The 15,285-nt window shown below is 50.2% G+C and overlaps 1 protein-coding gene across 1 annotated transcript in view; it reads left to right on the forward strand.

Annotated features, from left to right (window-relative positions):
* The window catches only part of URB1 (URB1 ribosome biogenesis factor), a 66,130-nt gene that overhangs the window by 49,172 nt on the left and 1,673 nt on the right, over nucleotides 1–15,285 (forward strand). The window contains exons 31-38 of the mRNA XM_078079344.1: nucleotides 7,773–7,933; nucleotides 8,527–8,638; nucleotides 10,009–10,115; nucleotides 10,608–10,751; nucleotides 12,087–12,196; nucleotides 12,552–12,749; nucleotides 13,949–14,190; nucleotides 14,609–15,208. Of these exons, the coding sequence (XP_077935470.1) occupies nucleotides 7,773–7,933; nucleotides 8,527–8,638; nucleotides 10,009–10,115; nucleotides 10,608–10,751; nucleotides 12,087–12,196; nucleotides 12,552–12,749; nucleotides 13,949–14,190; nucleotides 14,609–15,208 (1,674 nt within the window). The remainder of the gene's footprint in view (nucleotides 1–7,772; nucleotides 7,934–8,526; nucleotides 8,639–10,008; nucleotides 10,116–10,607; nucleotides 10,752–12,086; nucleotides 12,197–12,551; nucleotides 12,750–13,948; nucleotides 14,191–14,608; nucleotides 15,209–15,285) is intronic.

The following is a 15,285-nucleotide window of genomic DNA, read 5'->3' on the forward strand; positions in this document are numbered from 1 at the left end:
CTGATTCCCACGGCGAGTCTGTTGCGGCAGTTCTGTTGGTTTGTGGCATTTTGTCAGCGGTAGGCGTGTCATATCTCATTGTGGTTTTCATTTGCGTTTTCCTGATGGCTAATGTCGAATGTCTTGAGGTTCATTTGCCATCTGTGTGTCCTCTTTGTTGAAATGTCAGGCATGTCTTTTGCCCATTTTCTAATGGGATTTTTTTTTTCACTGTTGAGTTTGGAGGGTTCTTTATATATTCTAGATACTCGTCCTTTGTTGGATATGTGGTTTGCAAATATTTTCTCTCAGTCTGTGGCTTATCTTGTCATCCTCGTGACAAAGTCTTTCACAGGGCCCAAGTTTTTCATTTTGAGCAAGTCCAGTCGATCACTTTTCCCTTTTGTGGATTACGCCTGTACTGATATTCCTAGCTGGGAGAGGCAGGAGTGGCCCATGACTGCTCCTCACGGGGCCTCCCCTAATGAGGAGGCCTCCTCTGATCTCAGTGAGGAGCAGGAGGGGCCTCTGGTTCCTGCCCCCCACCCACCTCTTGGCCTTGCCTGACAGACGCCACCACAGCAGGGGACTTGGGGTCCACACCCCACCTTCGCTGGGGTGGGTGGGAGCAGGGCGTGGCTTTCTCTGAGGTGTTTGGTGGGGCGGAGCAGTTATTGTCCAGATTTTGTCTTACTAAGCTGCTCCTTTTCTAGTCTTTCATCTAGAGACTAGAGAGAGCAAGGCTTTTGTTCAGGCTTTGTCTGTGCCTCTTGGTTTTCTGGGCCGCTGGCTTCTTCAGCTCAGAGTCTAGGACACTAGGAGCAGAAAGAAAACGCAGGGAATTCCACTGAGGCCCCTTGGCTGGTCAGCTTCCTTTCCGCCTTTCAGAGTCGTCTTACACCTGTCCAGGATTTTTCAGTTGTGTTTACTAGTAGACATAGAGAAATATGTCGACTCCATCTTCCTAGAATTATACATCTAATTTAAGTGTTTAACATTAGATGATATATTCACAGTTCAAAATTCAGGTGGTACCAGAGGGTGTGCGGTGAAACTGGCTGTCGTTTCTTCCTGGCGGGGACCCGTGTTAGCTGTTCCTCACAAGTGCTCCTGGGCCCGGCTTGCTCCTTCATGGCCTGTCATGGCTCCGGTCAGGCCTACATAGAGGGCACGCGGGGCAGGTGGGGGGGGTGGGGGGAGGCGCATGTTCTGCGGCTCAGCCCTTTGGCATGGCCGGCGTGCTGCCTGCAGGACCCCCAGGCTCCTTCGTACTGGACTTGACGGCCGCATGAATTTAGGTGCACTGGGAGACCGTGTCTCCTTATTCGTGCTGTCTTGTCCCCTTTTCAACTTAGAGTTGTCCTTTTATGCTCCAGTGCTCCTGCGTGCGAACAGACTTGCTGACCCTCCACCACTGCCTCTCCTAACAAGATGACAGGGGCCGGTCTCGGAGGTTTCTCACCGGTGACCCCTGAGGTTGCTGTGGCCCCCCGGCCTCCGTGACCTTGGTGTTCTGTGGCCGAGCTAGATTTCATTTGCCAGAGAGCAGGGGCATTTCATACCAGCATCCGATCACCGCAGCAGCAGGAAGAGATCTTCATTGACCCCTGACAGGGACTTCCCAGTAGCCTAACAGAGACACAGGGACCGTGTGCGGCCCGGACGCTCTCCTCCTTTCCCCTGCCTTCAGCCCCGGCGAGGTCTGTTTCTCATCAAACACGAAAATAGATTTTCCACAGTCTGAAAATATGAGGTAACTTGAGTGGATTATAACAAATCATTTAGTCTGTTACTCAGGCTCTTAAGAGAGCTTTTAAGAGACAGAAGGCAAAGGCTTGGAAAACACTAATAAAAAAATACTAAAATTAGGACACAGTGTTGTTCTCAGGATCTTGAATGCTGCCCTTTTTGGATGGGGAGGACAGTGTCTGGGAGGCCTTCTGTGAAGAAAGGTAACTCGTAAATGGTCTTTTAATAGGGAAGTCTCCAAATACAGCCTATTTTAAGTTTTATAGGCATGGTACACATAGGAAAATTTGCAAAACATGTCTAGCCCTAAAAAGGATTTGTGGTAGCTTAAAATACAAATTACAGTAAAATCATTCATGGTAAAGTAGACAATTTTAAAAAGCAGAGAGGTGGATAAAGATATAAATACGAAAATTAAAAGAAAAGCAGACAAGAAAAACTAGGTCATTAAATTTTGCTCGGGAATACTTGTCATCCAGAACAAAAAGTGGAAGCATCATGTTTTAAACAAATTTTGTTGTCTGATAAAAGGAAGCAAAGCAGCTTGTAGGGAGAGGGAAATTTCTAGCAGTAAAATGGTAAGTTGAACAGAATAGAAATCTGTGAACAGCATATGGCCAGTGTGGGGTAGGTTTATTGTTGTTGAATTAAATCATGAATTCATTTTTCATACTATTTTCAACATGTATTTTTCTTTTTGATTCTGCCCTTGGTGGGAAAGTGAGCACAAAGAATGTCTTAAGTAAATTTTTACTGAAGCGTGGTAAATAGAAATGACCACACATCATATGTGTATGGTGGGAGTTTTGGTGAAAGCACCATCTGGATCAAGGAGCAGCACGTAATGGGCGGCTCTGCAGGCCCCTTCCTGCCCAGCAGGAGCCAGGGCCCTGTATTTGAACTTTATGTGAATGGTACCATGCCGTATGTGTCCTTTTGTCTCCGCTCCACATACCCCACATTGTGTTTGTGAGATTCCTTCGTCCTGTGTGTGGAGCAGAGGTTCTCGACACTGTTCTTACTCCCTGCAGTGGCCCCCAGATCTCCGTGTTGCTAACATCTTGCAATCCTAAATTGAGCAGATGATTAGTTTTTAAGTGTGGCTGCCAGACCAGAGAAACTCTAGTCTCACTGCTCCATTTCAGCCTTTGCTGAACATGGGAACCTATTTTCTTAACCTCACTGCTTCCCTACTCTGAGTCCTTGGCTGAGAAACAGGGTCAGCCAGGGCTCTTAGCAATGGCAGTGACAAATGCTTTTTCCACAGCGAATTCTTGTCCTCCACAGAACTGGGCGGCTCTCTTCAGCTCATAACTCACAAACGTCACAGACCAGAGAGGCCAGCATGCAGTTCTGTGAGCCTCGTCCCCAGACCACGGAGACACAGGCCCCATGGACTCCTCAGTCCCCTGCCAGGCTGCCCCCAAGGAAGGGGTAGAGGAGGAGGCATGAAGAGGAGCTCCTAGGGCTCTGGGGCACAGTTGTACTGCCGCTGAAGCCCATAAGACATGGGGTGCTTTTTATTTTAATCCTTGATCACTGTGCTGGTTCAGCCATTTCAATCCGAAGATGTGTTATCAGAAGGCCAAATTGCTATTTACGAGGTTCCTGGAACAGAGTGGTGTTTATAACTGTTTTGATAGCCTCTTATACTTTCCGCACCCCAGGGCAGCTCTTTTCCTGAAGGGTGACAAAGCAAAGACTTCAGAGAATAGCAGATGACCACAGACATGAAATTGACTTTTTCTCAGGGACACGTGGAAAATCCATTTGTCTTAGAGAATGTCAGTGATTACTAAAAATACCCTAGCCAGCTGAGTACTAGCTGTTTTTAAAGTGAGTGTAATATTAAATGTTTAGACTGTTCTCTTTCCAAAATATATTCCGTTTACATGTGTTCAGTGTGTAGGTATGTAGGTGAATCTTAACACATCTCATCTTTTCCAAAACAGTGTTATCCCACAGTTGGATGCTTTTTTAAAGCTTTTGGGGTTTTCCCCCCCTTTTCATCAAAACTAGTCACTTGTTAGAAATGAGGAAATTTAGTCTGTACGCTGTTGGAGCCCAAGATTATTCTTTTTTCATCCCTTTAATTTGCATCTGGATATTAAAAATGGTTTTGTGTTGACAGATGTACTTGGGTTTTGCCTTTTTTAAATCCAGTCTGACCATCTCTCTCTTTTAATTGGAATGTGTACACCATTTATATTTAATGTGATAATTGATCTGATTTTGTTTTATTTTCTTTGTTGGTTTTTAGCTACAGTGCATGTGTGTGTTGCTTTAGGGTTTATAGTACTCATCTTCAGTTTATTGCAGTTCCCCTTCAAGTGAGGTTATACCACTTCATGGATAGTAGAAGCACCTTACAACGGTATTGATCCATTTCTGCTCCTCCTGGTTTTCTGTGCTGTTCTTACCGGAGATTTTACTGCTGTATACTGTAAAACCCACAATATGTTGTTTTTGCTTCAAATTGTCAGTTACCTTTTAAGGAGATTTAAATATCTTATATTCACCATCTTATAGTTACCATTTCTGGTTCTCTTAATTCCTCTGTGTAGACCCAGATTTCCATATACTGTCATTTTCCTTCTGCCTCAAATACTTCCTTTAAGAATTCTTGTAGTTCACGTCTACTGATCAGTTCTTTTAACTTTTTTATAGAAAAAAAGGCTTAACTTTTGAGAGATTTTCATGGGGTATAAAATTCTAGGCTGACAGGTTTTTGTTTTTGTTTTTTCTTACTGTACTTGAGAGATGTTGCCAGCTGATTTTGGATTGCATTGTTTCTAACAAGAAATCTACCACCAGGGCGCCAGGATGGCTCGGTTGAGCATCCAACAGTTGGATCTCAGCTCAGCTCTTGATCTGAGGGTCATGAGTTCAAGCCCTGTGTTGGGCTCCATCCCCAGCATGGAGCCTACTCTAAATTAAAAAGAAGAAAAAGAAAGAAATCTACTGTCATTCTTACTTTTGTTTCTCTGTATGTTGTGTGATTGCTTTGAAGATTTTTTTTTTAATCATTGGTTTCAAGCAGTTTAATTAGAATGTGCTTTATTGTAATTTACTTTATGTTCCTTGTCTTTGGGACGTTCATTGAGACGTTCATTGGGACGTTCATTCTTGGCTCTGTACGTTTATAGTTCTTGTCAAATCTGGAGAAGTTTGGCCATTATTTCTTCAAACTTTTTAGGGACTCTAATTACACATACATTAGCCTGGTCGAAAATTGTCCCACAGCTCACTAATGTTCTCTTCCAGGTTTTAATTTTTTTTTCTCTGTGTGTTTCAATTTGGATCATTTCTGTTGCTGGCTTAGAATTCACTAATCTCTTTGTCTAAAATGTCTGATCTGCTAATAATACCCTCCTGTGCATTTTTCATCTCAGACATTTTAATTTTCATCTCTGGAACCTTGGTTTAAGTTTTTACAGCTTCTGTGTGTCCATTTAACATACTCAGTGTTTCCTCTAGCTTCTTGAACAGGTAGAATACAGTTGTAGTACTTAAAACAGAATCCTAGTTCTGTTACCTTTGTCATATGTGAGTCATTTTCACAGGGTGGATTCTTCTCTTCTAATGGGCTATATTCCTGCTTCTTGGAATGTCTGGTAATTTTTTACTGTAAACCAGACATGATGAATTTTACCTTGTTTCGTGCTGGATATTTTTATATCCCTGTGAATGTTCTTGAGCATTGCTCTAGGACACATTTGAGCTCCTTAGAAATGGTTTGATCCTTCCAGTCTTGCTTTGAATCTCTGTTAGGTGGCACCAAAGCAGCGTTTTAGTCTGGGACGAACTTTGCCCCACAGCTGACGTTAAATCCTTCTGAGCAATCTGCTCTCCCTGTGAACTGTGAGGATTTCGCCCTGGCCAGTGGGGACAGGAACTGTTTCCAGGCAGGTGCGAGCCTGGGGTTGGCCCTGTTCCTCAGCCTCGGGTAGCTTCCTCATACACTCTTGCCGAGTGGCACTCCACTGAAGACCCTGGCGCTCTCGGAATGGAGCCGTCTTCTCTGGGACCCTCCCGTGTGAACTCTGGCCACCTTGGCCTCCCAGCTGTGCGCTTTGTCTACACAACTCCTGAGTTCTCCAGTCTCTGCCTGGGCTTGCCCTCCCTGTGCCCTGGCCTAGAAAATGTCCAGGCTTCCGAGCTGGGATGATCAGAAGGTTCATCTTGTTTGTTTTGTCTCTTGGAGATTGCTGTCATTTGTTGCCTCATGCCCAATGTCTTGAAAAACCTTGTTCCATTTCTAGTTTTTTAGTTGTTTCAGGTAGACAGGTAAATCAGGTTTCTGCCACACTCTTGGCCGAAAGTGGAAATCCTGGTTATTCTTTGAGAGGGTATCACCGTTGAGAGAGAGGAAGGAAACTGTGTGGATGCGTCTGCACTACCATTGGTCACCCTTCAGGCGAGATGCTGGTGGAAGGTCTAGGGAGCTCCGCTTCTTCTGAGAGAGAAGGAAACTTTATGGTTTAAAGGAATTTCTATGCTCTTGGGCAGCCACCCATTTGGGGACTATTATGTGCCTGTGGAGCTGTTCGGATGACAGAGAAGTAGCTGATTATTACAGTTTTTCTTCTTCTTCTTAAATTATTCTCAGGTTTTTTTAACGGCCAAAATTATCCTTTTAAAAGTCTAACTTTAGCAAGAAAAGAAAAAGAGTTTGACTCTTTAAAAACAATATTGGTGGTATTTCTTTTATCGATAGTATATTCCAAGACGACACACTTGGGGTAGTCCCTTCCATTGGTTTGTGTTTGGTTCCTAATTTAACCAGCTCACCAGTCACTCAGTCTAAAGAACGTCTGCATGGGTGATTACCATGACCAGACCTGCTGCTTAATCCATTTTAAACACAATGACCTGTCCCTCTTCTAAGACTTTTCTTCACAGTTTTTATCTTATAATTTGTGACAGTATTTATGTTGTAAAAAGGCCTAGGTCTTTATTTAAGAGGATTTAAAGTATCCTGAATTTTTTTATGGGTGATCAGGCTTTTTAAGTTGTGGTCCGGTGGGTCCCCTTATATATCTGACCTTCTCTCGGTCACATCATTTCCTGAAGTGGTTGTGAGTTTTTACAAGGCCTCGCGGGTGACAGATGGATATCAGCTAGCAAGCTCTTTAGACTCTAGCTTTTGCTCAAGCTTGGTGAGCCGCTCTTCTGTGAGATTGTTTGTTTGAAGAATGGATATAAGTTAATCCTCCATAAAATTGATGGGCCAGGGGCGCCTGGGTGGCTCAGTCGGTTGAGCATCTGCTCAGGTCATGATCTCAGGGTCCTGGGATGGAGCCCCATGTCAGTCTCTCTGCTCAGTGGGGAGCCTGCTTCTCCCTCTCCCTCTCCCTGCTGCTCCCCCTGCTTGTGCTCTCTCTCTGTCTCTCTGTCAAATAATTAATAAAATCTTTAAAAATAAAAAAAATTGGTGGGCCAGGTCAGACAGGTTTGCACTGGCTGAATTTTCCAGCTTCCCTGCCTTTCATAGTTTCCTCAGTGCTGTTTGTGGCTAGGAATTCGGATGCTGTGGGCCAAACAGGGTAGAAACAGGGAGCTGGTTTTCTCTGCCAACTCCCCAGTCGTGTTCCCCAGGCCTCCAGCATGCTGGGATCTCGTGTCTCAGGTCTGAATGGCACCTCCATTGTTCTCTGGCTCGTTGAATACTTCTGAGAAGTAATGAAATAATCCTAATTGGGATCGACGAGCATTTTAGAAGCTACAAGTATGGATTACTGCCATGCAAGGGAAGATAGGCTTTTATCCAACTTCACCAGAAGTTAAAGGGAGCTGGAGAGACTTGGATTTCTTGTATCTCTCACTCCTAACTGATGTTGGCAAAAGAAAATTTAATCCCCATGTTACACAAGCATCGTGATCATTCCGTGTGTGTGTGTTGATAGCTGATGTTGGCAAAATGCAAAAGGAAATTTAATTCTCCGTGTTACACAGGCATCATGATCATTCTGTGTGTGTGAGTGTGTGTGTGTGTGTGTGTGTGTGTGTGTGTGTGTATTTAATGCCGGGTTTTACTTCCATAGAATTTGTGGTGGATTGTCGAAAATTTTTGGATTCCAATTCTCTGGGCCTAACTGTCACGGCCCTCAGCAGCTATGACCCCCAAATGCGAGCTGCGGCCTACTACGTGCTGGCGGCCTACTATTCACAGCTGGAGGGGGCACGGTTCCGAGAGCAGTCTCAGGTGAGTGGAGCTGAGGGTCCTGGCGGACCTCCAGGAGCTGGCTTTCCACTGGGTCTGGTAGCAGCGTTTCTGGGGGACACAGAAGCATGTTGACAGGAGACTTCTGATAAAGAACCTAGGCCCGTTCCCTTTTAGGGAGTGATGCTAGAGATTGCCTCTGGTTCTCAACCCTTGGGGAGATGGAGAAAGCTCTCGCCTTCCAAACACTTCTTGCATACAGGGGGTCAAAGCAGTTCAGTTTCTTTGGTCTGAACTCAGTGGTTAAGGCAGCTGTTACCCAGAACACACTGAGCCCCAGAAGCCTGTGCCCCAAGGTGGCAGGGAGCAAGAACAGCCCGGCTTGTCAGGCCATGGAGCCAGGGTCCCTCTGCCCTTGCGCACGTGCCCAGCTCCTCAAGGAAAAGCAGAAGCACTCCTGAGATGGCAGAGAGCAGGGACATTGCCATTCTGAGCGTCATCTCTGGTGTCCCTTGGGATGTGAAGAGTAGACCACCCAGCAAAGCTGTGGTTTAAGCTGCGCAAGACAAGGCTGGTCACGGTTCTGAAAATTCTTGTCTTTTTTTTTCCCCTTCTTCTGTTCTCCTGGTTTTAAGCTACTTTACCTGTTGGATGTAGTCCGGAATGGGATCCGAACTCAGAACATGAGACTCACCTTTACCTTGACTCTCTTCATTGCCAAAGCAGCCTTGCAGATTTTGAAACCAGGTACCACTGCATGTCCACTAGTCGGCGTTAATCCTGCAGGCGTGCATGATCCACCACACATGTGAGAAGGGACGTGTCTGGCTCATCCAGTGCTTGTAACAGTGAGCCGTGTGCATGCCCACGGGAGCAGACAGTGAATAAAGCATGGCTGTGCAGAAGCTCTTTATGGGCCCCTGCGGATGAGATCAGAAAGAAACCCAATGAGGAAGCCCAGTGCAGAGCAATGTGTGTGATGGGGCGTGGAATATGTCTTCGCATTCGCTATAGGCGTGTGAAGCCGCGGTACAGGGCTGCTGTGAGGGGGTACGTGGATCCCACACGTGGAGGGCACCTGACCCAGGAAGTCTGTCCGTCGGCAGCCGCTGGTCCGTACTCGGAAGTGAGAGTCTGCGGCTCGTGGGTCCTTAGCCAGAAGGTGCTTGGCCCGGATATCACTGCACGGGTGCCGGCTAGGGCCCGAGAACACGGCTCCTTGTGTGACTCCCCACGGGGTACCACTGCTGAGGTAGCCTGAGGACAAGTGTTGGTCGCATTAGGGGCCACAGGGTTCTGGGTCACATGGTCATGTTCAGATGAGGAAGCAGCCCCCTACCGAGGCCCCCCAGGTTAGCTAGCTTGTCCAAGGCCCCACAATTCCTCTCTAGTCAAGTTGCTGTTAGAATTCAGGTCTAGTTTCTATCTTCTCCTGTACAGTTTTTATTGTGTGGTTTTTCTTCTCCTTAGAAATTACGGGAGGAAAGACAGTAATCAGTCATTTGTAGACTCTAAAGAAAAAGACACTTCTGAGAAACTATCCTAGCGGAGGCCATGGTGATTGGTCCGGGCTGTGCCACTTCAGACCAACGTCAGGGTCAGGGGCACAGGCAGCAGTGGTCATGGGGTGGCCTCCGAGGATCCAGGCAGTCGGGACAGGTTGGAGGCGGTGATCCAAAGGAGGGAAGCAGCAAGGGGAGGAGGTGTCTGTCCACCTCGGCCTCGTTGCATTCCAGAGTGACCCGGGGATGTGTGAGGCGCCCGTGCTGTGACAGTGCCCTTCAGCAGGAGGCCACTGGGGGTGGGCGTCAGCCCCGTGCTCTCCGTGTGACGCGGTCCCCCTCTGCATACCAGCGGAGTGGAGCTACGTGCTAGCTGCTGGCGGGGGAGGGGCACCATCCACGTGGCTTCCAAACCGGGAGACCGCCTGTATGCAGCGTAGAACCGGGGTGTCTTACTGCCGTCTGATTCTCGAGAACTGAGACTCTGGATAAGCATACAAAAGCGCCACGGGGGCAGGGACTTCTGTCTGACCCCCAGATCCTGCTCCCCAAGTCCAGCGGAGCACGGGGGTCCCGCCGGTGCTGCTCTGAGCGACTGTCTGCCTTTGTTCCCAGAGGAGCACATGTACTTGAAGATCAATAAGTTCCTGCTGTCACACGAGTACTTGAATATGAACAAAGTTCCGGGCTTCTACCAGTTCTTCTACAGCTCAGACTCTGAGGTAATGCTTCTAGAGTGGCCCCCCCCGAAGGCCCCCAGAGACTCCTCCGTTGGATTATTAGCCCCTGCTGGCGTTCTGGCATTTTCCCCCTGGATGCTGTGGGCGGCACGGCAGCCCAGTTGCACGAACAGTGTTGGAGCAGGAAGGCCGGGAAAGCGGAAGGCCGCGTAGGCTCGCTTGTAGAAATGCTTTGCATCCTCACGCCTTAGCACCCTCCCTCAGAGGCCTGGCTCATTCTGTGTTCTTGGTGAGTGGCCGCGTTCCGCATTAAATGTGCTTTTGTCACACACCTGTGTGAGTTGGCACAGGGCGGTGCTTAAACTTGACCTGAGGACCCCGAGTCACATCCTGAGGATTTTTAATGATATGGTCAGCAGTAGAGAAATGTCTGTGCCGCTGTGGCTGCACCTGGAGAGAGTGGGGTTTGAAGAGGCGCCAGGTAAAGGGGCTTTAGCTAATCTAACAGTCGCCTCCTGTCTGCCTGGGTTATAGCAAAAGACAGAACGGGAGTGGGTGTTCGGGATCCTGCGGCAGGGGATGCGGGACAAGCACTGCTACGAGCTCTGTGCCCGGCGAGGCGTCTTCCACATCATCCTGTCCTTCTTCAGCAGCCCACTGTGTGACGGCGAGGCACAGGTAGGCGGCCCCCCCAGGCTGTCTGAGAACAGAAGGTCTGGGCTGCTTCTCACAGTTTTTGGGGTTTTTTTTTTGTATATTTGGGGGGTTTTTCTGTTTGTTTATTTGGGGGAGAGAGAGGGAGAGAGAATCTCAAGCAGCCTCCACAGTCAGCACGGAGCCCGATACAGGACTCGATCTCACGACCTCGAGATCATGATGTGAGCCAAAACCAAGAATCAGATGCTGAGCCACCCAGGGCTCCCCCCACTTTCTCTGAAGGTTTGATTTGCAAGTCAGATCCGTGGGAATTCTAATCCCAGCCTGGACATGACCAACCTACTAATTTGACATTAAGCTGACTTTCCACGAGGGAAAATGAGATCCCGCGAGTGCCTTTCATGTAGCGTGCACGTGTGCAGGCTGTGGGCTGGCCCTCACTGCTGTCCGTCTTCGGGTGACATGCTCTTTGCTGTGGCCCCTTCGATAGTAAGGCCTGGGCAGAGGGAGGAGCTAACCGGTAATCGCAGGCTTTTGGAGCGGGCTAAAAAGTCTAGCAACAGATGACCCCTGTGAATGACTGAGGGGCTTTCACGGAGACCGTTTTGAGCCACTGGAATGTCACTAAATGCACAGATGCTGTAGATCTCCAAACTCAGCTAGAAAACAAGAGTCGGGAGTCAAAACCGACGGTCTCAGAGCCAACGAGGGAATCCCCTCGACCAAGAGCTCGTGTGTGAGTGTTCTAAGTGCCGAGGGTAGTTGGAAGGAGTAACTAGGTAAAGCCTTCGGTATTTGGAATAATTTCTAGCCCCGTCAGCTTTTGTGTCTGATAGTATATAAAACGTGGGTAAATAGGAGCGGGTCGGAAGTAAGAAACACGTTGGAATGAACTGAATTTGGATATGGTAGTTTTTTATTTTTTATGACATGTGAGAAATTTTAAAACACCCAATTCACCGTTCAAGGGGCAGTCCCATTTTTATGTCTGTCTTTCCAGATGGTAAAACCGGAGGGACAAAATGGGCCACTAGCTGTTTGTCTGGGTGAAGAGTGGGTCCACATTCTCTCCCAGCCTCCCATCTGGGCCGTGTGGTTTCTGAGCTGCGACTCTGTGCCCGTGGGTTGGTTCCTGAGGATGGGCTCGCAGGCTGGGCACCCGCAGGGCCGGGCAGTGGCTCTGGAGTCTGTGAGTCTGGCCGGCGCGGCCACCACGCTCATAGACTTAGCCAAGCCAGCTTTGTCTGCGGCCACCGCCTGGGAACGTAACGTACCGTCGTACTGTTTAACTTGTTCCTTTGGTCTGGTAAACTTGGTTTTCGTACTGAGAAGTAACTCTAAGTTTTGGGTTTTCAGAATTGGATTCTGGAAATTCTACAGAACGCTGCCCGGGATGCCCAGGCTGCCTATGAGATCCTCCGGGACTATAGCCTTTTAACGTGGATTTTGCACATCCTTGAGAGCAAGTAAGCACCTCGTGTGTGAGAGGTGTGCCGGGTGGGAAGAGAGTGGGGCAGAGACCATGGCGTCTACTGCTGGCTTTAGTGTTGGCGGGAAATGGGCAGTAGAATCCATACGCTCTAGTTGGGACTTCAGGGGGTCGTCCAGCTAGAAAGGAGAATCGGGGCCCCGCCCTATGCTGAAGCCTCGTTTGTGTGGCAGGCTCCCTGTTTTGACTTGGGCGCTGTGCCTTTGGGGGCTGTGGTGGGGGTGAGCAGATGGGATTGCTGGGAGACGGGCCAGCCTGCCACCCACCCCTGCTCCAGCCGAGGTCACCGAAAGGAGAGGATGTGGCAGTGAGCGTTCTGGACTTGGTTGCAGGTTTCTGGAGACCCAGCTGCTGTCCAACATCATCTCCTTGCTACACACACTGTGGGTGACCAACCTGGGGGACAAAGGAGTGGCGTCGGAGGGCCAGCCTTCCTGCCAGCCAGGGTCCCAGGAGCCTCCGAAGCTGCTCGCCCTGCACTTGGTCAATGAGTTCCTGTATGTTCTTGTTGCGCTCACGAGGCACCTGAGGTAAGCCCCTGCCCTGCCAGGCATGGCCCCTGGCGTGGGTCACCTGTGGACATCACCTCTCAGTGGTCCCCTCGGTCATGCCTCCACCGGCGGGCTCTGGGCCCAAGGGCTGCTGTCGGTTGTGGGTGATGTCAGAAAACCTATGCTAGCTGCTTCCTCTTTTCTGCTTCAACTTTAGGAGGCTCCTTTTAAGACCCTGAGAACTTGGCACTCTAGAAACCTAAAATGTGTCATAGCAGATCCTTTTTAGCAGGCAAACAACTTGCTAATTTGATTCAAGCACTTAAAGTGATGTTTTTGTAGAAAGAATATCTTTTCCACGACCTTTAAACCTAAGAAAATCAAGTGTTCCCAAACCTGCCTCTGCCTTCACTAGCCTGCACACACTCACTTATCTGAGGATCTTCTTGAAAATTTCAGTATTTTCATCTGGCTCCTTAGAATAATGCTCCTCAGTTTCTCAGAGAGCTGAATCCTCCTCAGATTCCATTGTCCTAGAGAAAATATAGCCTGTGCACTTAGAGTTCTGACTTGGGAACAGAGGTAATGCTAATTGGAACCAGAAGAATTGATTGCAAATTGTTTATAATCTCAGAGTGAAAACTTTCTTGATAAAGCATTTGGTCTTTCGTTGTTCTGAATTAAATTGTGAAATCGGTGCCGACAGACCAGTTTCTTATTCCGGGGTTGTAGAAAGACATACTGGTGTTTGAGAACTGATTACTGTTTGAAATAATTTTAAAATTGTGTGGAGCAGATAGTATTGAATTTTAAATTCCCTCGAGTGCAGAGTGAATTTCCTGCGGGTGCCCACGGGTTTGGCCGTGGATGGGGCTGAGTCTGAGAGGCCGTGAGGCACAGAGGAGTCGGCCGTCCTGTGGTGTTCGGTTAGGTGGCTGGCGCCCAGACCCTCACACTGTCTCTACCTCGCTCTCCCGGTTAGCCATGGTTTCCAAGAGATTCCTGTGCCTCCAGCGTGGAGGGGAGACTCCGGTCCCCACTGTGCCTCCCCTGGAGCGGCTTGCTTTTTCCTGTTCTTTGTGCTGGGCTCCGTGCTTCCGTGTCTGTTTTGAGGGGACCCTCGAGTCGTGGGTGGACCACTGGCCCCTCTGGGTCTGTGACATTGCCCAGCCGCCCCAGTCGTGGGCGCGGGATGAGGAGGCAGCTTCTGCTCAGTCTGTGTTGTTGGCTCCCAACAGGCCGACCTTGGCCTCTGCCCAGCTGACCGGCTTCTTTGAAGCGCTCGACTCCGTGCTCAAGTACCGGGCCACCGTCATGCAGGCCTTCAAGGACATGAACCGCTTCACCGTGAACGAGACGGTGCTGTCCACCAACGATGTCCTCATCCTCCTGCACAAATGGAGCCTCCTTGAGAGAGACGCTAAGCTCCAGGAGGACCTGAGAGCGGCCATTGAGAGATACCAAGTCAAGGAGCTACAGAGTGGGTGTCAGGAGCCGACTGTCTGGTGCTCCCCAAACTGTGCTCGCTTCCCCCACAGAGCAGCCAGCACTTGCCCTCTCTGAGCACAAGGCTTAGAAACAGGGCACATCGTGCCCCCTCGGGGAGACCTGGCTTTGAGTCCCCCTGCGGCACTGTCACTGCTCGCTGGGAGGGGCGGCGGGTGGCTCTGCTGTGGTGAGGCTGGCAGGGGTTCATCCTGAGAGCCGCCGTGGCTGTCACAGTCCGGTGGGGCGCTCTCGCTGGGCTCCAGGCATAGGAGCGTGTCCCGTGGGAGCCGAGCAGGGGGCCGGCAGTCGGGACCTCGCCCTCCTCCCCCCTCCAGTGCCCGGCTCCCCGGATCTGTGTGGGGAAGAGGGGCCTCCGTCTCACTGCCTTCCTCTGTGTGTGTGTGTAACAGAGATGCTCAAGGACAAGAACAAGCCTGTCGTGCCAGCCCGAGCCAGAGGCCCGCGGGTCCGGAGGAGGAGGCCTGGGGAGGCAGAGGAGACGGCTGAGCCCGAGCAGCCCGCGGCCACCTTGGAGACATGCAGGGGCTTCCTGAGGTCCATACTGACCCACTGGGGGCCAGCGCTCCCCGGCCCCGAACGGGCTCAGGAGCCCGCGACCGGGGCCAGCCCTGAGAGCCGTGCGCCGGGCCTCGCGTGCGCCGCCGCGTCCCTGGCGGTCAGCTGGGTGCTGCGGTCGGTGGCAGGGCACCCGCCGAGCAGGGCCGAGGCCGCGGGACTTCTTGGCTGGCTGCAGCGCCACATTTTGCCGCAGCCAGTGGTGGTGACTGAGCTGCTCCGGGACAGCGCCGTGAGGGGTGGCCTCTTCCAGCTGTGCAGCCGGTTCTGTGGCGCCCAGGAGCTGGCGGGGCCCGCGCACAGTGTCGCCTGCCTGTTCGGCGCCGTCCTGCTGCAGCTGCTGGCGGCCCAGGGCCCGGCGCCGAGCCCCTGCCACCTGGCGGTCCAGAGCCTCTGCCTCTCGGCTCTGCAGGAGGACGACGAGGCCACTCGAGGTGAGGCTGGTTCTCAGAGGCCGTCGGGTGCTTGGGCCGCAGTGTTCGCGTGGGCCAGCCGAAGCGCTGGGGGTCAT

This window comes from Halichoerus grypus, chromosome 1 (genome assembly GCF_964656455.1).
Source record: "Halichoerus grypus chromosome 1, mHalGry1.hap1.1, whole genome shotgun sequence".
In the NCBI taxonomy this organism is placed as follows: domain Eukaryota; kingdom Metazoa; phylum Chordata; class Mammalia; order Carnivora; family Phocidae; genus Halichoerus; species Halichoerus grypus.